General features: G+C 46.1%; 1 protein-coding gene across 7 annotated transcripts in view; it reads right to left on the bottom strand.

Moving 5' to 3' along the window:
- Positions 1 to 22,477, bottom strand: part of PRDM2 (PR/SET domain 2) — a 133,366-nt gene that overhangs the window by 30,262 nt on the left and 80,627 nt on the right. For all 7 annotated transcript variants that reach the window (XM_040263934.1, XM_040263939.1, XM_040263933.1 and 4 more), the window contains 2 exons: positions 20,067 to 20,177; positions 9,400 to 13,756 (listed from right to left, as the gene is read on the bottom strand). In XM_040263934.1, the coding sequence (XP_040119868.1) occupies positions 9,400 to 13,756; positions 20,067 to 20,177 (4,468 nt within the window). The remainder of the gene's footprint in view (positions 1 to 9,399; positions 13,757 to 20,066; positions 20,178 to 22,477) is intronic.

The raw sequence follows: 22,477 nt of genomic DNA, 5'->3' as shown, positions 1-22,477 counted from the left end.
TTCTTTGCACTCAATGGACAATGTGCTGACATGGCAAGGGAAGCCCCGAGCAACTCTGATTCTGGCCAAACGGGTCAAGGTTCTCACATGACATCTGAGAATACTCATAGTGAACCAGGGGACCCTGCTTTAGAACCACTTCCAAATTCAAAGCACATTATTATTATTAAAGAGTTTTGTCGACTAATCAGACTGATCTAAAAAGCCAACTGGACTCCCCTGGTGGCTCATCGGTAAAGAACCCGCCTACAATTCAGATGCGAGTTTGATCCCTGAGTCAGGAAGACTCTCTGTTGAAGGAAATGGCAACCCACTCCAGTATTCTAGCCTGGGAAATCCCATGGACAGAGGAGCCTGGCGGGCTACATACAGTTCATGGGGTTGCAAAGAGTCAGAAACGACTTAGCAACTAAACCACCACGAAGCCAAGTGGACCTGAAAGCTCCACGACGGAGGAAGAAGCATGGCCCATGGTTAAAACAGTGAAACCACATGTGCTCCCATGAGCGGTTCCATACTATTAACAGTCTCGCTGCACCAGGAAGAAGCCTTACCCAGAAGGGATGGTTCTACCTGCTCACTGATGCTGGAAAAGCCCTCACTAGAGACACTAGCAAGTCCTGTATTTTACATCTAGAGAAAATGAAGCTAAAAACAAAAACAAAAACCCCAACTATAAAAATGATCAACAGGAAGGTGGTAAGCTTGGAGGCAGTTCAAATCCTAGCTTTCCACTTGAGAGCTGTGTGACCTCTGAACAAAAATCACTCCCCGTTCCTGGTGTCTGTTCCCCCATCTGTAAATGATACCCACCTCCCTCATGGGGTTCTTGTCAAGTTTGGAAAATACTCTGCACAGCAGTTCGCACAAAGAAAGCACCTGGAAACTGTCAGCTTCACCCCAGGGCTTATCAGACCACCTCCATCACCTTCTGGAGAGGAAGAGGCACGAGGGAGGGGAGTGGGAGAACGGAGGGGCACTGGTGTGGCTGGAGGCAGGGAATGGATGGCAGCGGGTGGCATGGAGCCGTGCTGGGTGGCCCTCAAACAGGACTCTGGGTGGGCACTTGCCTGAAGTGATGAGCAGCTTCACATTGTCCTTATCACACACTCACTCAAACCTCAGGTTCTGTTCCATTCAACGTTTGTTTTTTGAATACTAGACATTTTCGTCTATTAAGAATTTCAATGGTGATACAGATGTCATTATTTTCACCAATATGTATTTCTTCTTTTTTAAATCCCACAGCTCTGCTGTATTTAAGGCCTTACATCCTGCAGGCAAACTCCCAGGAAAGGGTCAAGGCACCAAGAAGGTGGGGCCCCAAGAGGGGCCTCTGAGCAACACACTCAGCAAGAAACTGCACAACAGCCTGGCCATTCCTTTTCCCCTGGGAACCTATCACCTCTGTCTCCTGCAGGCATATAGCCCAGGCTCAAGACCAGACCCCCAGCTTTCAGAAAACTTGAACAATGCTGTTAGTACCTATTCTGCCAATGTTGAGAACACCCAAGTACTTCAGCAATTAAGAGCTGCTGCTGCTGCTAAGTTGCTTCAGTCCTATCCGACTCTGTGCGACCCCACAGACGGCAGCCCACCAGGCTCCTTCCCTGGGATTCTCCAGGCAAGAACACTGGAGTGGGTTGCAATTTCCCTCTCCAATGCATGCAAGTGAAAAGTGGAAGTGAAGTCGCTCAGTCGTTTCCGACTCTTCGCAACCCCATGGTCTGCAGCCTACCAGGCTCCTCCGTCCATGGGATTCTCCAGGCAAGAGTACTGCAGTGGGGTGCCAGAGCTACAGAGTCATTATTTTTCCCACATAAACTCTGAAATTCTTCAGTGTGCACTGAAGTCACCTGGGATGGTGACCTGACACACTACCCAGGACCCACCCCGAGGTCGTCTCACTTTACTTAAAAGGCTGGTTTTAGGTCCTTGGAGCTGGGAGCTTGAGCGCCACCTCTGAGTTAAGTTTGAGAAGTGCTGAGCTGGGGCCTGATAACCATCTGGAGGCTCCTGAACACACTCCCTTAAGTAGTGCTGTATCAGAACATTCACAGAGACTGGACCCCAAAAGGGCAGCAGCAGCAGGGTTCATGCGGCCAAGGAGAGAGGAGGCCATGGCAATGTCTCCAAAAATGAATGACAGAAATGGCAGACCATTTCCCTCAATTCTCAGCCTGGTCTCTGGCCTACTTTAACTGTGGTTTTTATATCTGAGTCAACCTTTCCTCAGGGCTTCCCTGGTGGTTCAAATGGTAAAGAATCTGTCTGCCATGCAGGAGACCTGGGTTTGATCCCTGGGTTGGGAAGATCCCCTGAAGAAGGGAATGGCAACCCACTCCAGTATTCTTGCCTGGAGAATCCAATGGACAGAGGAGCCTGGCGGGCTACAGTCCATGGGGTCGCAAAGAGTTGGACAGACTGAGCTACTAACACTTTCTTCACTTACAGCCTTTCCTCACCCATCTGTACTCTAACCCACTTTCAAGGCAAAGTGTCCTTTATAAGTGTTTCTAATGATAAGTCCATCAATTCAAAGTGAGGCCAGATAGCAAGCCAAAATACACAGAAATAAAGTAACGAATGCATTTGCTGTTGTTCAATCACTAAGTCATGCCTGACTCTTTGCGACCCCATGGACTGCAGCACATCAGGCTCCTCTGTCTTCCAGTATTTCCGAGTTTGCTCAAATTCATGTCCATTGAGTCGGTGATGCTATCTAACCATCTCATCGAATGCACTGTGAGATTAATTTTAGAAGAGTTGCTTTAATGTATTAAAAGTCTCCAGTTATCTAAATATCCACACTCAAATATTAAAGTAGAAGCATCTTCTTGGCCTCTGAGCCTTGGGAGAACAGGTTTTGAAGTAGTAAAAACTGGAGAAAGGCATCACATGCAAGCTGCCCAAAAGTGGGGATTTTTGTCCACTGATGTAAACTGGACACAATGTGCATGTAGAACACAGCCTGCTATACAATAGGTACTCAATAATTTACTGTGATTTTTGTAAAAAGCTGTGCTAGAAAGTACTGCTGCTGCTGCCAAGTCACTTCAGTCGTGTCCGACTGTGTGTGACCCCACAGATGGCAGCCCGCCAGGCTCCCCCGTCCCTGGGATTCTCCAGGCAAGAACACTGGAGTGGGTTGCCATTTCCCTCTCCAATGAATGAAAGTGAAACGTGAAAGTGAAGTCGCTCAGTCGTGTCTGACTCTTAGCGACCCCATGGAATGCAGCCTACCAGGCACCTCCATCCACGGGATTTTTCCAGGCAAGAGTAATGGAGCAGGGTGCCATTGCCTTCTCCGAGAAAGTACTGGTAACATCCAAATTAAAAGAGCCAGCCTAGACACTGCCGGATGCTCCCAAATAGCTGCAGGGACATAAGGTTTTAGTTAATAGCTTAAAAAAATTTTCAACTCCACAAAGAGTTAAACGCTAAGCCATTCTTGTGGAGGGACCTAAGCGCCTTTTTGGTGACCCTCACTTGATTAAGTGCCTGAGTATCCCCACATCCAGGGGGACATGACAGCCCTCACCCGGCTCTTTCAGAGCCAATGGGAAATATGTAAGCATACACAGCCTGGAAGGAGTTCCTGCTAGAAGGAAAACTCGGGAGACCATCTTGCCCACTCCCCACTCTGGGTGAGGCAAAATACTTGCCCAAGGCTAAGCTACCAAGGAGGGGGATGGAGGTGGTGTTTTGTCAGGGGCCTGGAGGGACACCCACTTCCTGCTCCCAGAGCAGCGCCCCTTCCAGCTCACAGCACCCGGGGCTCCTCCTTGGGTTCTGGGCTCAGCTTCTAGAGCATTTACAGGGGTAATGCTGAAAGCTGCTTCGCGCCTCCGCCTCTTCCTTCCACACACCTGCCTCCTAAGCCTTTTGGGGTTTTCTAAGCTGGGAATCCATAAGCCACAAGTGTGAACATCTCACTGAGGGAGGCTGATCACACCTTCAGCTTTACCACCCTTTCCTGAACAGCAAGGACACAGGCAGATAAAAAGTTTCAGGACGAGTACTCCCATGGAGGACTTTATGAAACTGCCTGTTTCAGCCATTTTTAATCTTAGAAAAAACAAAAAAAAAACCCAGCAATTTCATAGCAACCTAATACAAATGTTACAACTTCTCTGTTTCATTCTTTGTGGATCCATAAAAATAAGTCTCCAGACTAGAGTGAAATATCCACAAGTATACAAAGGAAGCTGACACTCCACATGGGCGATTATTTCACTCTTACCAAAGTTAAGTTCTGTCTATACACTTAGCACCAGCGGCTGGCTGCATGTCTACCCTTGAGGTGGTATAGAAGCGACGTGAATTCACAAATATTCAATCAATGCCACGTACAGACAAGTGGGAGGAGGTCGGCTGGGGGGCTCAGCACTGCGCTTCAGCAACGCAGCCTGTGTACGCCCCTCCTACATACACCTTCATTTTCCCCCTTAACTGACCCCAATGATGTACAAAATGCAGTCCTTTCACAGCTTTCAGAAAGTTTTTTATTGGTTACAATGATATAAAATGCATCATTTGAATTCCCCCTCATCATGAAGTGCTTGCTAGCAACAGCATAAAAAAACCTTTCCATACATTTGACAAGCTCAAATGATTTATTTCATGCTGGAAGGGGAAAACATAGCAAACACCACTCTTGTCTATAATTATTAACCTCTCTCTCTCTCTCAAGGCTACATTGGTTAAAATCAAAGGACAACCCCTTTTGTATGTCATTTTGTAAATTTTAATGTTTTCTTTAGAATAGTCTTCATCACTCTCCAACAAGAATAAAATTACTAACAGCAAACTTCAATACAAGAACACTCTCCAGATTAACAACTCAAACAAAAATGTAAAATGTAAATCACATATAATACAATTGAAGCGTCCAAAACAATTTAAATAATTTTAAATATTTTATTTTTAAACTGCTACAAATGCTTTATACAACATTTCAACATAAAGTCCCCATAACAGAAATGTAACAAAATGGGAATGATAGTGAAAGGGTTAAAGTGGCACAAATTCACCAAACAAGTATTAAACTACAAATTTTAAGAGGTAGATTACTTTTAAAGTTGAGAACAACAAAAAAACATGAATAAAACCTAGCCATTTTCCACCAACTCAATCATTAATCAGGGGGAAGGCAGATAATTCATGGAGAAATGATACCTATACACTCAGACATAGGCCAATTTGTTGGGCTTTTTAAATCTCTATTAGAGACTGAAGTGTAAAACCTGATATATAAATTCATTGACACTTAACGTGTAGACAGACATCTGCACAAGCCTGCGATGTATCCTGGACACTGACATTCAGCTACCATTTCCAATAATATAACAGTTATAAATTAGTGCCAGATAATGATCTGAGAGGATCCTGTCCATTTGGATATATAAACATGACACGGGAAGAGGCATAGAAAAGAGTCCAAATCCAATCTGGTTTCCTCTCCATTATGCTGGCAGTCGGCTTGTGATTAAAAAACAACAAACAAACAAGGAGACAGGCTAAGAAAGAAGCTCAATGCCTCTGTCTACAATTCACTTAAAGGAAAGGCATCAAGAGCTGGTGTGTGTGACCAGAACATTATAAGACGAGTGCATCCAATCTGCCACCCCTGAAATCTACACTCGACTACTGATCAAACAGAGAACTTGCTTTGCAAGGTCAGGTTCAAATCGTTCCTTTCTCTGCTATGTGCCAAAAACCAGGGCCACACTCAGGTCTGAGTTACCAGTCCCGGGGACTAGGAGCTGGGTCAGCCAGCCCGTCTCACAGCGCCCTCCGCTGTGCATCTCAAGCATCTGTGAGCCCAGCCTGTGGGTTGGGTTCCAGCGAAGGAGTGCATGCCTGATTCTACCCACGGTAACAAGAAGCCCGTTGGCAATCAGCTGTGTGTGAGGATTTTTGAGTCAGCTTCAACTGGTCTCAGAAGCTTGGTAGATTTCGTATCCTTTGCCGTAGTGCTTATCCTAAGTTGAGCATGCAAGATATTTAGTCAATTATTAAGGTTTGTTCTGTTTGGGGGGACTTTTCTACGGGAAGTTCCTAGAAAATAAGAAAACTGAAGATAAATGACACAACACAACCTTCTATGAACTGACCAAGTTTAAGAAAAGGCAGAGAGATCACGGGACAAATGTGAAGACAGCAACAAGACGACTAGGAAGATCTGCAGGGATGTGCTGGGGGGGCACAGACGATCTCCTTGGAGTGGTGTGGCAGAGATGGGATGTGAGAAATCAGCACCGTTTTCCTCTTTTAATCACTTTCGTGGTAAATGGAAAAACTTGGTCTGGAATTTTGTTTTACTTCTCCATCACTTATTTACATGTCCTTAACTGGCTGCAATGGGAACACAGTATTAAAAAAAAAAAAAAAAAAAAAGTGGCTCTAAAAGCTGTACTGAAGAATGTAAGAATGCCTCGGGACTCACAAAGACTAAAGATGCGCAAGAAGGGAGCAGAAAACATGCCTCTTTCTTTGTCTTTTTTTGCCTTACAGCCTAGGGAAATGAGCTCTCAGCAATAGCTCTAAACGCAGCTCCACTGACGAGCCACCGGTGGGCTGTCCCGACCAGTGAAGGTGAGCCCAACAAAGGGTTTGCTGGGTTAAGAGCTTACCAGGAGAATCTAGAGAGTAGTATGCCTCTGCAGCTTTGTCCCAAGAAAAGGATTTGGAGCACATGCCTCTTTCACACCCTGAATGGCACAATGGCTTGTGCTCCAGGAAATGACCGAATGGCAAATTCTGCTGAGCCCTCAGTGTGGGATGGAAAACTGACGTCGTTCTCACGGCTGACTGCAAGTGTATACTTGAAAATCTGTGGAATTCTAAACCGGTATTTGAATGTAAAAAGCCTGTGCATTGAGGACCAGCCCTTAATCACAGTTATGAAGAAACACACACAGGAAAAGGGTGTGCTGCCAGTTCCGGGGTAAGTCCTTGAATGTGCAATGGGGAGAGCACAGCAAAAACACTGAAAACAGAATGAAAGTGGGTATTTCCAAACTTGCAACACAAAATGCCCCCTGAATAAAATTTCAAAGTAGAAATACACTGAAAAGGAAAGACGTCTAGTAAACTCCCTGCCAGTGTAGGGCAACAAGCATGAACGGAGGAGAGGCTCTGCTAGGAGCCCGGGGCTGGCACAGAGGGACCATTACATCTTCCAGGCCTGCGCCGAGTGCCCCGGCGTTACACCAACTTCACCACAAGGCACCGAGACTACCACAGCTCTCGGAAGAAACGCACCCTCTTCTGCCCAGACAATCAAAATATGGTGTCCCACTGAATGGTCATTTTGTAGTTCCCCAAACACTTTACGAACGCTCGTAAGTGGCCCCTGTGGAAGACACGCGTCCTTCAGGGGTGTCCGCAGCGCAGCTCCTGTGTCTCACACAAGCTGCGGCCACTTCCATGGGAGCCCGCAGCCACCATACTCAGCCAGAACAATTTATCCACTCTTATCTGATTCTTGTTTCCTTTTAGGTCAGATTTCATGCCAGCCATGTTAACTTACAAACAAAGCAAAATAATTAAAACTAACTGGAGCAAAGAACAGAGACAATTTTATTAGGCACTTCGGTCCTCTGCAGTCTTTAAGCATCCTTCAAAACCACTGGATGAACCTCACTCAGGCTTCCTTTACACAATATTAATTTTTCCACATCGATTTTACCTTTGAACTGTATAAATGGGATCCAATACAAAATAAGTGATTCTTTCAGATACTATTGGAGACAAAGAGGAATACAGAGTACATTCTAAAGCATCAACCACTTGGGAAACGTTTTTTAGTACAGTCTGAGAAAATGACAGCATGTTTTGGGTTCTTTAACCTTGGAAAGCACAGCTCAAGAATGTCCTGTTGTTGCTGAACTTCCAGAACACAGACTGAGTACAAGGAGGTACACAGTGAAACTGCTACCGACAGGCAGTGTGGACAGCTGATCAACAGGTGTTTACTTTTGCCGGGACTAACTAAGCTCCAAGATGCTGTATACGCACATGCCAGAGTCAGACACCACTTGCTGAGTGAGAGCTACAGGAACTATTATGAAGAAGCTTAACAAAAAAAATCCGATCCTTTATTCCTACAGTCCATCATTCCAGTCTGCCCTCGGCTAATGATCCTTCTCTCCATCTTCAGCCATGACTTACGGCACCAGCACCAAGAACTCTGCCTCATCGACTGTGTGGTGGTAACAGCATCTCTGAACCCCTCGTGACCTCTCCAGACAGCAGTCATCCTCGGCCCCAAAACCCCCTGCAGTTAACTCTGCTTCTGTTCGCTTAAAATACCAAAGGATTCTGAGACACAAAGTTACAGCCAACAGCCTAGTCACGCAGCTCACTCTGAAAGGACGGGATTTCTCAACACTTCACAGAAATTCTAGCTGATGATGAATAATTTCACCGGAGATGGACCTGCAGGCTTATGCAGGAAGCAGCAGGAATACCAAAAGTACACTCCACTCACAGGTGAAGTAACTTAGGAAGTTTAAGAAGTCAATGTAACAAACTTAACTCCTGCCCTAGAACACAAAATAAACAGAGAAATCACCTTAGATCTAAGATGAGCTCTGACATCACACGGGAAACAAAGGCACTGACAAGTGGGGTGACTTGCCCTGGGTCCCCACCCACAACTGGAAGAACCACAGGGCCTGGCCTCAGCATGCACTCTCTCCTCATCCCCCCCCTGGCCGTGGGAACCTGGCTGTTTATCACCCTATGCTTAGAGACACGAGCCAGTGGGCGGGGGGGGGGGGGGGCAGGAGAAGACACGGGCATGCAGCATTTTCAAAGGAATAGGGTACCGTGTTTTGATCTGACTAAGAGGCAAGTTTTTAAAATTAAAACACAATAAAAGAAAGCATGAATAATAAAAAGCAGTCTCAGTTGCTACAACCACTCTTTAAGTCACAGAAATATTAAATCAGATTGTAATATGGTTTGAATGAACTCTGCCGATACATCAGAACATAAGACATCTATGATGGGAAAGTTAATACAAGTGACACTGGGATACCACCCAAGATATAAAGGAAGTTTGAGAGAATTTCACCGTTTCATAGTAGGGTACTTTGGGGAGCTTTTCATGGCTTCAAATCCAGTTCATAACTGGCCTTATTAAGAAATGGTACCACTTTCGTGAGTCCTACATGTGAAATAAAAGCTATGTGTCCATCTTTGCAGCAGCCAAAGCACTGACCCTCCTCCACGTCTGCCTACACCTTAAGCAACAGCTATTTCCTTTAAATGCTTATGTCAAAATCGTGCAGGAAAAAGGAAAAGGAGCCACTGGGCAAGTGTTTTCTTCCAACCGTCTTTCCCCCCTTGCTCTTGAGCTCTGAACTCCTCTGACCCTGGAGCTCTGCTTACCTGAGGTCCTTCAGCTCCTGCTTGCCACTCCCGTCCTCCTTCCTGTTCTCACTGGGGTCGGCAGAAGCCGCCAGCTGCAGGCTTCGGGTGATCGGCCCCCCACTCCGTTCTCTGGATTTTACACTGAACCTGTCTGTCCGTTTCTTACTGGCCAAGGCCGACTTACTCTGTAAGACGGCTCTGCTCTTCTGCGCCCGCACATGCAGGCTCCTCGACGTCTTGCCTGAGAGGGGAGCTGCATGGTTCTTGGCTGCAGCTTTGGGCTTCTTGCTCTCGCTGTGAGTCATTTTGGCCATTCGTATGGGGCTCGAGTTCCTTAAAGAGGAGCTTGGTTTTTTGGACTTGACCGAAGCGGCGAATTTAACGTTCTGCTTGGACCTGAAGGACGAGGTGGGTGGTGGGACCTGTGAGGGGCCCGAGCTGCGAGCTCTGGTCTTGCCCAGAGGTGCCTGCATGCTCTGCATTTTGATCTCGGCGTCTGCTGTCCGTCTGCGGTGGCTACTGCTGTTGTTTCTGTCACTCGCGGCAGGTGACGGGTGCCCCCCTTTCTTGGAAGAGTGGGAAAGTTTTTTTTTGGAAGGAGAAAGAGGTTTTTTGGGACAGCTGAAAGCAGCGTGCTTGTTCAGGCTCCCGATGTACGTGAACTCTCTGTGGCAGTATGGGCAGACGTGCGAGGACGACTCGGGAGTGGTTTTTAGGTCAGCCTTTTGCTTTGCGGACTTGTTTTTCTGTAGGATTGCTTTCTGGACGAGCTGGTTCTTTTTCTTCAATGCGTTTAACTTGAGCTTATTCGAGGACATTTTGCTGAGCTCCACACTAAAGTTCAGTCTTTTGGGCTGGCCCATTCGTCTGAAGGCGTTTTTCCCAGAGTTGTCCAGAACCACCACGCCATTTTTGGGTTGCACAGTCTGCTTCAGTGGGACCGGGTTTTTCTTGGGGGTATACCTCTTCTTGTCACTCGCAGAGGCACATGCCAGGATGTGTTTGTGCAGTTCAGGCATGTTGTCCACGCCTTTCCCGCACTTGGTGCAGCGGATGGCGGTGGTAAATGTCTGTGGGATGTTGTGCGTAGTGAAGTTTGTGGCCGTCACACCAATGCCCAGGGGGCTGCGGTGATGGTACTGAAATGGGGGTGGTTTAAAGCTTGGGTAATGTTGGTTGAGACCCAATCGAACATCTGGATCCTTTGTCTTTATTCCGGAAGCCATTATTTTGATGGTCGTGTAAAGCTCTTCGGAAGAATCGTTCAACTCCTCTTCTTCTTTAGACACTTCTAGAGGGTCTTCCGGCAAACTCTGCATGTGCTCGACATGGGCCTTGCTGGGATCCGTAAAGTTCTGGGGCCTCAGGGTGCCGCTTTCAAACTCATGGTGCGTGCACACCTTATCCGGGTGGAGATCTCGCTGGTGCTGCTGCAGATTGCACAAGAATGCAAACTCCTTTTTACAAACTGAACACACAAAGATATTCCCAACGCCGTGAAGCATAAAGCGATGTTCTGACAAATCAGTTTTCACCTTGAAGAGCTGCACACAAAATTCACATTTGAAGGGCCATTCCTCAGCGTGAATGGATAAATGTTTGGTTAGATCCTTAATGGAAAGAAAAGGTGATTCACAGACATTGCAGACAAAGTTTCTGTTGAATGTTTCCTGGATGATCTCCTGCTCAGTGGTGGATGGGGCTTCCTCCCTGGCTTTCAGGTCTTCACTCTCTAGTTCCTCCTGCTTAAAAGATATCATGGGGAGAGAGGTTTCCAGATTATCTCCAGAGGAAACCACGGATGACACTGCTGAGAGAGGAGGCGGTGAAGGGGAAGAGGAGGAGGAGGAAGATGAGAAGGAAGAGGAGGAAGAAGAGGAGGAAGACGAGGAGAGCGTTGGAGGCCCCGGTGAAGCACCGGACATAACAGGCTCCACGGAGGGAATGGGGGACGGCGAGGGAGACACCGTCGGGGAGAGAATTGGAAGTGGGGACTGTGTGGTGGCATTCGAGAGTGGGGAGGGACACGGGTGGGGGGACACCCCAGCAGAGGGGGCTGGAAGAGCGACAGTAGGAAGCAGCGGAGGGGGCGGAGTGGCAACCGTTAACACGGGGGGGCAGGGTGGAGGAGAGGAGGGGGTGGTGGGGGTCAAGAGAGGCGGCAGCCGCCCACAAGAGAGGGAAGGTGGTTGCCGCGCAGGTGACGACGAGGAAACGTCAGGAGGAGACTCGACAACAGAGGCAGACGAGCTGGAGTTGAGACCAAGGTCGGGGTCTGGCTGAGGATCTAGAGGTTTACAGGGACTGGCACTTCCGGATGCCTCTGGAGCGTTTTCCACAGGGAGGTCGACGCCGTTGTATTCGTTGAGAAGGACCTTCTGCAGCATGCAGGTGGTGGGTTTCCTTTTCTTCACAGCACTGCAGGATGGCTGCAGCATATGGTTTTCTTTGAATTCCTTGCCTTCAGAGTCACCACAGGGCTTTTTATGCACACTGAGATCTAACACAGCTTCCCACTGGACCGGAGCCTTGCCCGGCCCCTCAGCCTTCTGTTTCATACCACTGGACAAATCCAGTGGCTGCTGGTTGCACACATTGCTAAAAGTAGAGCTAGCTGCCCACTCGTTAGACACCTTATATTCATCAAAGCCTGGCGGGCTCCCAGTTTCTCTCTCATCTCTCCCAGACAAACTCCATGCTGGTGAGTTGCTGTGACTCTCTAATTTGGGTTTTTTGGAGCTTAGAACTGCCTCAGTCCACACGGCTTTCCCATCTCCTGGTTTTCCAAAGTCTCGCAGGGCGGGGCTGTGCTGAGGAGAGCTGGGGGGAGAGCTGGTTCGCCTCTTAAACCTGCTTGAGGTCACAGGTAGCATCGACGCAGGAGCGGACACGCAGACGGGGCCTAATTTGGGTATCTCAGCGGCTGAAATTCCCGCAGGAGAAGTTAATTTATCCTGGGTCTGAAGAAGCTGTTTGAGCTTTGATGACAAATACACGCTTTTCTCTTTGTGGAAAGACACCGCCTCTGTGGTTGATATGCTGAGAGGCAGACTCAAGGAACAGGAAGGTGTGGCAGGATCAGACTCAGTCTCGGCTTTAATTTTGGGTAACACAGGTGGACTAGCAGTCCTCCGTTTCTTGGACTCGCTGTTTGTGCTGCTGGAAGGCTCTTTAGGGAGATCATCAGTTATAGGGACCTGCGTGGTCTTTATGTTCTGAGTTATTTCCACTGTGACTGGAGTAAGCAGACAGTTTATTCCGTACAAGTCTGCCGAATTGGATTCCATCTCAATAACGTCACAGTTACTGGTGCTGCTGCTGGTCTGAATTTTACCATCAATGTAGTAATTTAGGTTCTCAGAGATATTGCTGGAAATATCCATGATGTATACATCGTCCGCCTCCCCTTCCTCCTCTGGGTCTGTGCTGGGGACATAGACACTTGGGGCGGGAGGGGCCTGCTCTGCTGGGGGCTGTGGCTCTTCCAGGAGGCCCCCTTTCCGCCGCACCCCCTTGGGAATCAGGTGCCGCTCGTGAACTCTGCGCTGATGCCGTCTCATATTCGTGTGAGTGCCGAAAACCTTCTTACAGTACTTGCACGGGTGAAGCTCTTTAGCTTCGCCGTTCTCTTCTACGACGGAAGGAGTCACTGAGTCCTGGGATGCCTTCTCTGAACTCGAGGTCAGACCATCCTGCCCAAGACCGGGGGGCTGCGTGTCGTCCTGGGGAGGAGCACCGTCGCTGGGCGCCTTGCTGCCGGCCGGGTCCTCGAGCCTTCGCTTCAGCCCGGCCTCGTGGCGCCGCTCGTGGCGCCGCCGGTTGATCTGTGTGCCAAAGGCCTTCCCGCAGTACTTGCACTTGAAGGCGTGGTTGACCGTGGACATGTGGATGTGCATGTGCCGCTCCAGCCCCTGCTTGGTCGTGAACTTCCTCTCGCAGTGCTGACATGGGAACAGAAATGTTTCAAACACGTCCCCGTTGGCCTCTTCTCTGGCTCTGGGAGTTTTCACAACAGGGGCTGCCTCCGCAGAGTCTTCGAGAGTTTCCTTTGAAACAGTTTTTGGTTCTTCTAACAAATCCTCGGGCTTCTCATCACACCGGATCTCCAGCTCTCTTAGGGAACTTTCATTTGGCACATCAGCTGCTTCATCCCCCTCTTCTTCCAGCTCCTCTTCTTCTTCCTCCTCCTCCTCCTCCACCACCTCGTTCGCCTCACAGAGCGCTGCTTCCAGCTCCGCGTCTGGTCCTGTCTGGGGCTCGTGGGCAGGGGGAGGGAGGGCGAGCTCTGGAGGCACATCCTGGCTCACGGCCTCCTGAGGGACGGCTGGTTGCTCGGTGGCGGAAGCGGAAGGCTTCTCGTCTTCGTCTTTGGGGCCTGGAAAGCACAGGGAGGCAGAAGTAAGGTTAAACACTAGCCACTGGTGATCAGCTTTCATTATCCATGTTACTTTCTTTATCATCTAAAATGCGTGAGAGAGATCGTAGCAATAGACCACTCTACATTCTCATTTAAGAAGTTATACTGGATATAAATCCATTTCATTCATTCAACAAACAACTGCAGTGCACCAGGAAGCTCAGTGGGCAGTGAGGGAGGCTTCAATCTGAGCAATAAATGCCCAAAGGAACTCAGGCTCTTCTGTGTTTCCTCACACAGATATAAACATGCTTTTGTTTACAGAAACTGTACTGCTTAAAACTGTGTCAGGAATAGCTGATACTGAAATTTGACTAGTCATGAATTCTAATTTTTCATGATTCCAAACTGAAATAAGAAAATTGCTGAACATATTACCAGGTAATATTCTTAGTGGTCTGCCTTGAATGTAACTGATTTGTTCCCTTCTTCTTTACCAAAACCCTATGTCGAGAGCTACAACATGTTCCAAAATTATGTGATCTACATTCTTCATGTCAAAGGAACTTTGGAGACCATCTCTTCTGAGCCTTATTAAATTAGCGAGGACCAGAGATCTCTTCAAGAAAACTGGAAATAGCAAGGGAACATTTCATGCAAGGATAGGCATGATAAACTGTAAGGACCTAAGAGAAGGAGAAGAGATTAAGAAGAGGTGGCAAGAATACACAGAAGAACTGTACAGAATAGGTCCTAATGACCCAGAATAATCGGGATGGTATGGTCACTAACCTTGAACCAGACATCCTAGAGTATGAAGTTCAGGTGGGCCTTAGGAACCATTACTATGAATGAAGTGAGTAGAAGTGATGGAATTCCAGATGAGCTATTTGAAATTCTAAAAGATGATGCTGTTAAAAGTGCTGCACTCAATATGCCAGCAAATTTGGAAAACTCAGCAGTGGCCACAGGACTGAAAAAGGTCAGTTTTTATTTCAATCCCAAAGAAGGGCAATGCCAAAGAATGTTCAAACTACCGTACAATTGCGCTCATTTCACATGCTAGCAAAGTAATGCTCAAAATTCTTCAAGCTAGGCTTAGCAGCACGTAAACAGTGGACTTCAGATGTACAAGCTGGGTTTAGAAAAGGCAGAGGAAACAGAGATCAAACTGTCAACATCTGCAATATCATAGAGAAAGCAAGGGAATTCTAGAAAAACATGTACTTCTGCTTCATTGACTACTTGAAAGCCTTCTGACTGTGTGGATCACAACAAATTGTGGAAAATACTTGAAGAGATAGGAATAGCAAACCACCTTACCTGTCTCCTAAGAAACCTGTATGCAGGTCAACATGCAACAGTTAAAACTGGACATGGAACATGGACTGGTTCAAAACTGGGAAAGGAGTATGTTAAGGCTGTGTAGGGCTTCCCTTGTGACTCAGCTGGTCAAGAATCCACCTGTAATGTGGGAGACCTGGGGTCGATCCCTGGGTTGGGAAGATCCCCTGGAGAAGAGAAAGGCTACCTACTCCAGTATTCTGGCCTGGAGAATTTCAAGGTCTGTATAGTCCACAGGGTCACAAAGAGTCAGACACGACTGAGCGACTTTCACTTCACTTCACTTCAAGGCTGTATATTGTTACCCTGCTCATTTAACTTCTATGCAGAGTACATCATGCAAAATGCTGGGCCAAACTGACTGACAAGCTGGAATCAAGACTGCTGGGAGAAATATCAATAAGTTCAGATACACAGATGATACCCTAATGGCAGAAAGGAAAGAGAAACTACAGAGCCTCTTGAAAAGGGTGAAAGAGGAGAGTGAAAAAGCTGGCTTAAAACTCAAACATTCAAAAAACAAAGATCAGGGCATCCAGTCCCATCATTTCATGGCAAATAGATGGGGAAACAGTGACAGACTATTTTCTTGGGCTCCAAAATCACTATGGATGGTGACATAGACACAAAAGATGCTTGCTCCTTCAAAGAAAAGCTATGACAAACCTAGACAGCACATTAAAAAGCAGAGACATCACTTTGCTGACAAAGGTCCGTAGAGTCAAAGCTATGGTTTTTCCAGCAGTCATATATGGACGTGAGAGTTGGGTTATAAAGAAGACTGAGGACTGAAGAATTGATGCTTTCCAAGTGTGGTGCTGGAGAAGACTCTTGAGAGTCCCTTGGACTGCAGAGAGATAAACCAGTTGATCCTAAAGGATATCAAGTCTGAATATTCATTGGAAGGACTATTACTGAAGCTCCAATATTCTGGCCACCTGATGCGAGGAGCGTACTCACTGGAAAAGACCCTGATGCTAGGGAAAGATTGAGGGCAGGAGAAGGGGATGACAGAGGATGAGAAGGTTAGATGGCATCACCAACTCAACAGACATGAGTTTGAGCAAACTCTGGAAGATAGTGAAGGATAGAGAAGCCTGGCGTGCTGCAGTCCATGAGGTTGCAAAGGGTCAGACAGGACTTAGCAACTGAACAATAACAATAGGTGTGCCTCAGAGAATAAAAAAGAAATCTGAAGTCACTTCCGAGTCCCAGTGCCCAAGAGGAGCCCAGTCTAGCCCAACCTGAGATTAATGGTACAAGGTGGTCAGGGAAGGACTCACCAGCAAGATAGGTAAGTAGAGATCTAAAGAAAATCAGTCACACAGATATTTGGTGGAAGGAAGTCCTCTGGATAGAGGAAATGGCAAATGTGCAAGCTGTGAGTCAATAACATGTTACATGTGTTCAAGAATTGGCCAGGAAGTTGGAGGAGGGTGGGCGCAGGGAGAGGAGGAGGAGAGCAGGAGAGAATGTCAGCTCATGCAGAGCCTTATAGGCTGCTGACCTTTATTCTAAGGGGAAACAAGAAGCCAACAGAGAAACAGAAGAGCAACTGAAATAGAGGGTCACTCTCGGTGCTACATCAAGACAGAAAACTGTAGGGGGACAGGGAGACAAGAGGGGCTGGGGGAGACCGGAGTGGCCTGAAGATAGTGGAGAGAGGCCAGAGCCTGGATGCACCCTGGAGAGGATGCTAACAAGCTGAGTGTATTGGCAGACTATGGTGTGGGGCGGGGGTGGGGCAGGGTAGGGGCCGGTGGTGGTAGGAGAAGGGTCAAAGAGATTCCACAGCAACTGCTATTAGCCTGTTCACTAGACTGAGGGAAAAGCAAGTTTGGTCTGTGTGCGTTTGTTTGTATTGGGGGGAAATGAGAGTTTACTTTGGATGTGTTGAAGTCTGAGGAGCCTGATAAGACATCCAAGTAAAGATATTAAGTAGCTAGATATGACTCTCCTTAAACTAGAAACAGCAGTTGGAGCATGGACCTGGAAGAGGTCACTTGCAAAGCAAATGCAGATGGGGAATGGCTGTGTCCCCCAGTGGACTCCAGTACCCAGGGGTCAGAGGAATGGCCAGGGAGGATCTGGAGAGCCAAGAGAGGGGCAGCCCTTAAACTGAGGAGGGTGTAATCAGTTGTATCCAGAACTGCTAAAAGGCTGAGTGAGATAGGGCTGAGAACTGAACATGTGATCTGCCCAGGTAGGGGTGTGATGACAGTAACAACAGTTTTGGTGGAGCAGTGGACAAACGCCTATCGAAGGTCAGGAGAGACAGGAGGAAGAGGGGACAGGGAGACTGGAAGCAACTCTTTCAAGTTCAGCTGTAGAGGAAAGCAGAGGCGTGAGGGAGTGGCTGGAAGGGAATCCAGGGACAGCACGGGCCTCTCAGACAGCAGCTATCTCAGAGCATTTAATGCTGGTGGGGACAGCCCACGGCACTGCTCTGTCTGCAGGACCACCTAAGTCTCTGCTGAATTACATCTCTTTTTACTGTAGGTGCTTAAGAGTTATGGAAGGTTCTGTAGAAGAAACAGAGCTTGCTCTGACTTCTCCTGTTTCTATTAACTGGCTCTTCCTTCATTCACTGGACAAAACATCAGTACCAGGTGAGTAAGGCCACCAAGATCCTCATCCTTCCAGAGCTCTACTTTACCAGGAGTTAAGCAAGCAGGCAACACCACTCCAATGAATTAATGGTTAAGCCCATGGAAGTACATGGCTAACAATGATTAAGGACAGAAACACAAGGGAGGAAGTATCTGGTGGCTTTGTTAGTCAATCACGGGGAGGCTGCAAGGATAGAAGAGGAAAACAAGGCAGGAGCCATCAAACACACAGCGCAGTGTAAATCAGTGTGGACTGAGCTGGAGGCGGTGGGGAGCCAGTAAGATATTTTAAGGCAGAAGAGTGCCATTTTGGAGACGTGGCTGCAGTGGGTATTAAGGGACTGGGAAGAGGCAGAAACCAACACCGATGCAGTGGCATTAGGAGGGAAATGCTGGCTGCCTACACTGAGAGATGGCAATGGAAAAATGCGGAAGAGGCAGGAAAAAAGTGGCCAGAGCGAGATAAGACACCCAGAGTCTGGTTAACAGACTTTGTGATTGCCTGGATACACGGGACAAGGGAGGCTTTTAAAAGGCCAACCTTTCCAAACTTGGAGCATCTGAGGTATTAACACAAGCAATGATTCTGTCCTGGCCCTCCCCCTGCTTCCTAAGAAGGTCTATCACTTTTTCCTACCTACCACCTCATCCACTAGCAATGAGGTTTCTGCCTCTACATACACTCCAGCCTTTTCTCCTCCAGATGCATCTCTTACATTGCATGAGTTTTCCACAAATTGGGAACCCAGTCATCTGATGGTGGTTCCCAGGAGCTAACTCCCTTTTCAAATACATTTTCAACAAAGACCCAGTACATCACTTTAAAAAAAAAAAACCTAAATGAGAAAACAGAAATGAAAATAACATCTCTAAGGCTCAAAAATTTCTTTACAGAATTTATCTTCAGCCAAAATCTATAGCTTCTTTAAATGGAAATATTCTATGATTGGTAAATAATTCCAGATTGAAAGCTGTCCAAAGTAGTATGAACCAAAATGTACACAGCTCTATGAACCCAACTGTGTCCACACACTCACTGAGATCTGCTGAGTTTTAAACCTAAATGATGGCCTGGGAAACAACAGAAGAGTCTGGCCGCTTGCTCCGCACACTGACCACTTTTTGAGGGCCAAGCAGAACACACGCACACACCGATCAAATACTGACCAGCTGTTCCACAAACAGGTAGACACTAAGTATCTTTTTTTCCACAGGACCTGAACTTGTATCAGGAAAAAAAACTAACTGTTCTGAACCGCTGAAGGGGAGAGGGTTCTGTTGGATTGTTCTTTAATTCCGCCACTACCAGCAGTAAGGTTCTTTGGTCTTTTTGTTGTTGTTGCAACAAATGTCTTAGCTGGCAGGTCTCAGTTTTATAGGACTCTAGGAAGTGAATGCTGCAGAAAATTATAATCCTTTAAGAATGTCATCCCCACAAACAGTGCTAATAAAAAGATTATAAAAGGCATCTACAGTATTATTCTTTTCTCTACAAATGTTTTTTGAAAGAGTCATAGTCTGTATTTTGAAATCAGCCTATTTGGGTCACTATGAACTCTTGAGCAAGCTCAGTCTCTGTATGATTTGCCACGTAACAATGTAAGACCACGTCCACGTCGTTCTCGACCCCCGCTTCTACTGGCCAGAGTGTCAGTGTGGTGTCTCAACTGCATCGGGCAGAGGGCAACCCACCTTCCTAAGCAACTTCAGTCCCTGTCTCTGGGAATTCTTACATCATGGAGGGCCTAGAGTATTAATTTTTAGAAAGAGCTCTAAAGAAGAAAATTTTGTAGGGAGAAATACAAAGAGATAAGGCAGAAATTTAAATTCTAACCAAAAAGTGAAACAATTCATTCTCTATCCTTTTCATTCTAATACATACAACCCAAAGTGTTTGATATTTTCAAGTAAGTTTTTAACTGAAATACCAACTATTAAGAATATTGCAAGATAAGATGTTCACAAAGTAAATACACCGCTGTCCTCACCGCAACACTGCGACCGACCGGCACCCCAGAAGGCTCCTCCTGTCCCTGCCAGTCTGACTTCTGTCATCACAGATTTGTTCTGGTGGTTCTGAACTTTGTGAATTATTTATAAATACAGTCACATAGTATGTTTCATTTCACTTCGTTTCATTTTATTTTAACCAGGGAATAACTTCATCTTGAACAAGGAAGGTCTTCAATAATTTCCTGAAGGGGAGGTGGGACGAGTAAGGCTCAGCTTGCCATATTAAATGTAGGCGGCTTTCTTGCTGTTTAACCCTTTACAGTTCTTGGATGATTCTGAGAAGGGCACTGCAGGGAGATATAAAGTCAAAGCAGCTGGTGGGCAAACACGCCCGCATCCTACAGGTCCAACTCCAAGCTTACCTTCCGCAGAATCTCTCATATTTGCAGGGCTGGGATCTGGCTCACTTGTCTTCAGCTGTACGTCTTCGGTTTTGTTTGCTTTGTTTTTACTTTCTTGAGATTTTTTCTTCCCTGAAACACAATATTTATTTATTTGTTTGCTTGTCTGTTTGTTCATTTGGTCACTCCCTATTATCCTGAATTTTTGGAGGCAATTACTAATTCAAACTATTTCTAGGTAATTATCACCTCAGATTCCTGAAGAAAGAAACAGATGATGACTACGTTATGTCAAAGAAAAGAGAAACCCACAAATTCTGTATTTTTGAGAATCTTGGGTAATGGTTCCCTTTATAACAGCTATCAAACTAATATGTAATATATTCCAGAAGAGTTAACAACACTGAATGTCCAAGTAAAATTAGAGAAGAGTAATAAATTTCAACACCACACAAATAACAGGAACTGGCGAAAGTCTATAGTTATTTGTAAGAAGCACATGAGAGAAAACACTATCCAGACTTGTCAAAGTAAAGCAACAGAAGCAGAGATGTTGCTAAACAGCAAGGGATACCATACCCATACACCACGGCTCAAATATCAAATGCAGAGTAATTCTGAATAGTTCACTGTCAGCCAGCGCGGCATTCTCAGGGTCTGGAGGGACTCAACTCTAGGTTCAGCACAATTCAGTATTTCATTAACAACTCAGAGAATGGAAGTCAGGAAATGCTAGCTGCATTCCAAGTAGTAAGACAGTTCAAAAAATAACATCAAAATGCAACAAATTTCTGATGAGTTGGAACAATAAACTAAAGTCACCAAGATGTTCAACATGGACGAACATTTCCCTATAGAACTACTATGAAAAAAAAGTGAAAGTGAAGTCGCTTGTCCGACTCTTTGTGACCCTGGACTATAGCCTGCAAGGCTCCTCTGCCCAAGGGATTTTCCAAGCAAGAATACTAGAGTGGGATGCCATTTTCTCTACAGAAGTACTAATGCTGAAGGTTCGGAAGCTCTGCCTCTCTGGGATTTAATCAGAATTTGTGGCCCTGTTCCATTTTTTAAATTCTACATTTCTTGCTCCTGGGAGCTTTTGTTTTTCAGTTTTCAGACTCAGAATAAGTTCCACCCACCTTCCTCTAAACTTTCCTTCTCTTTCTGCAACGCTTCCCCCAACCAGGCCTCAACAGCTCCTGGAACTGTCTTTTCTCTTCAGAACAAGGCTCTTGACACCTTCATCTCTGATTTAGTAAATGACTAGAAACTAGAAACCATTCATAGCTTCTGGAAAATGGTATTCCCCTTAACACTAGTGTAGAGAATCACTATAGAGGAGAGTAACTAATTAAAACATAGACAACAAATGAAATGAGGTCAGAGACACAAAATATCACCACTACAAAGATCATGACTAAAAACAGAAACATCAACTACAATACAAGTACTAACCATCAAAAACACCTCCGTATTTTGACAGATATTTAAGAAATGCAACAAGAAAAAAAGTATAAGATACTTAACAATCAGCCATTTGACCTGTTAGTCTTAAAAAACAAAACACCATTTTAAATCCCTAACTCTTCAGCTTGTAAAAAAAACTGAAGATGTCTCCTGCAATTATATAAAACCTTCACTCAAATTCCTAGTAACACATCACTCCATTCATTTCTAACGGCAGCTGAAGTTGAACCCGCAACACTAGCGTGTACTTCACTGGAACCACACTCCGGTGGAAACAAGAGCTGAGAAGTCTGTGTGTAGCTGGCCAATTCGTGTCTCCAGGTGGAAGTGTGATGAATCAATCCCTTCTGCAAGGGGCAAGGATACGACGAACCCACCTTTTCATCTGGTTAGAAGTAACCTCCTCTTTCGAGTCTTTTACCCTTTGCCAACTTAACAGCACTTAGTCTAAGTCTGGTGACGACAAAGGCTCTTGAGAACCCAGATGTGTTTAAAGGAATATGGATCCAACCAGTTTTTTTATCCTCACTATGGTATATACCGTGCTGTTTGTGTGTTGTGCCTGGTCCACATCAGACTACTGGCAGCAAACAAGGCAAACACAAATGATTACTTGGCTATGAATGTAACTGGTCTAGTAACTGCAGTACCAGTCTGAAGGGGTTCATGGAAAGGGTTCCCAGTGCCTGCAGACGCCTGATTCAAACATTATATTCAGAATGCATTTTCCCTGAATCAAAATCCTCAAATAGTTATCAATACTACCTCATGTTCTTCAAACAGGCTAAACAATAAAACCCTTTTCTACCAACCTTACTTTCTACTTTATACAAGTATGAATAAATAAAAAGGGAGGTCTAAACTCCATCTCTTATGAATAAACCTTTAAGTCACACTATAAAATTTAATGGAACAGGTGTCAACTTGTACTACAATTTCTTAAAAAACAATGCAGAAAATTTTCT

This window comes from Oryx dammah, unplaced genomic scaffold (genome assembly GCF_014754425.2).
Source record: "Oryx dammah isolate SB20612 unplaced genomic scaffold, SCBI_Odam_1.1 HiC_scaffold_21, whole genome shotgun sequence".
Lineage (NCBI taxonomy): Eukaryota > Metazoa > Chordata > Mammalia > Artiodactyla > Bovidae > Oryx > Oryx dammah.
The sequence above is the reverse complement of the archived record's forward strand: the minus strand, read 5'-3'. Positions and strand labels throughout refer to the sequence as shown.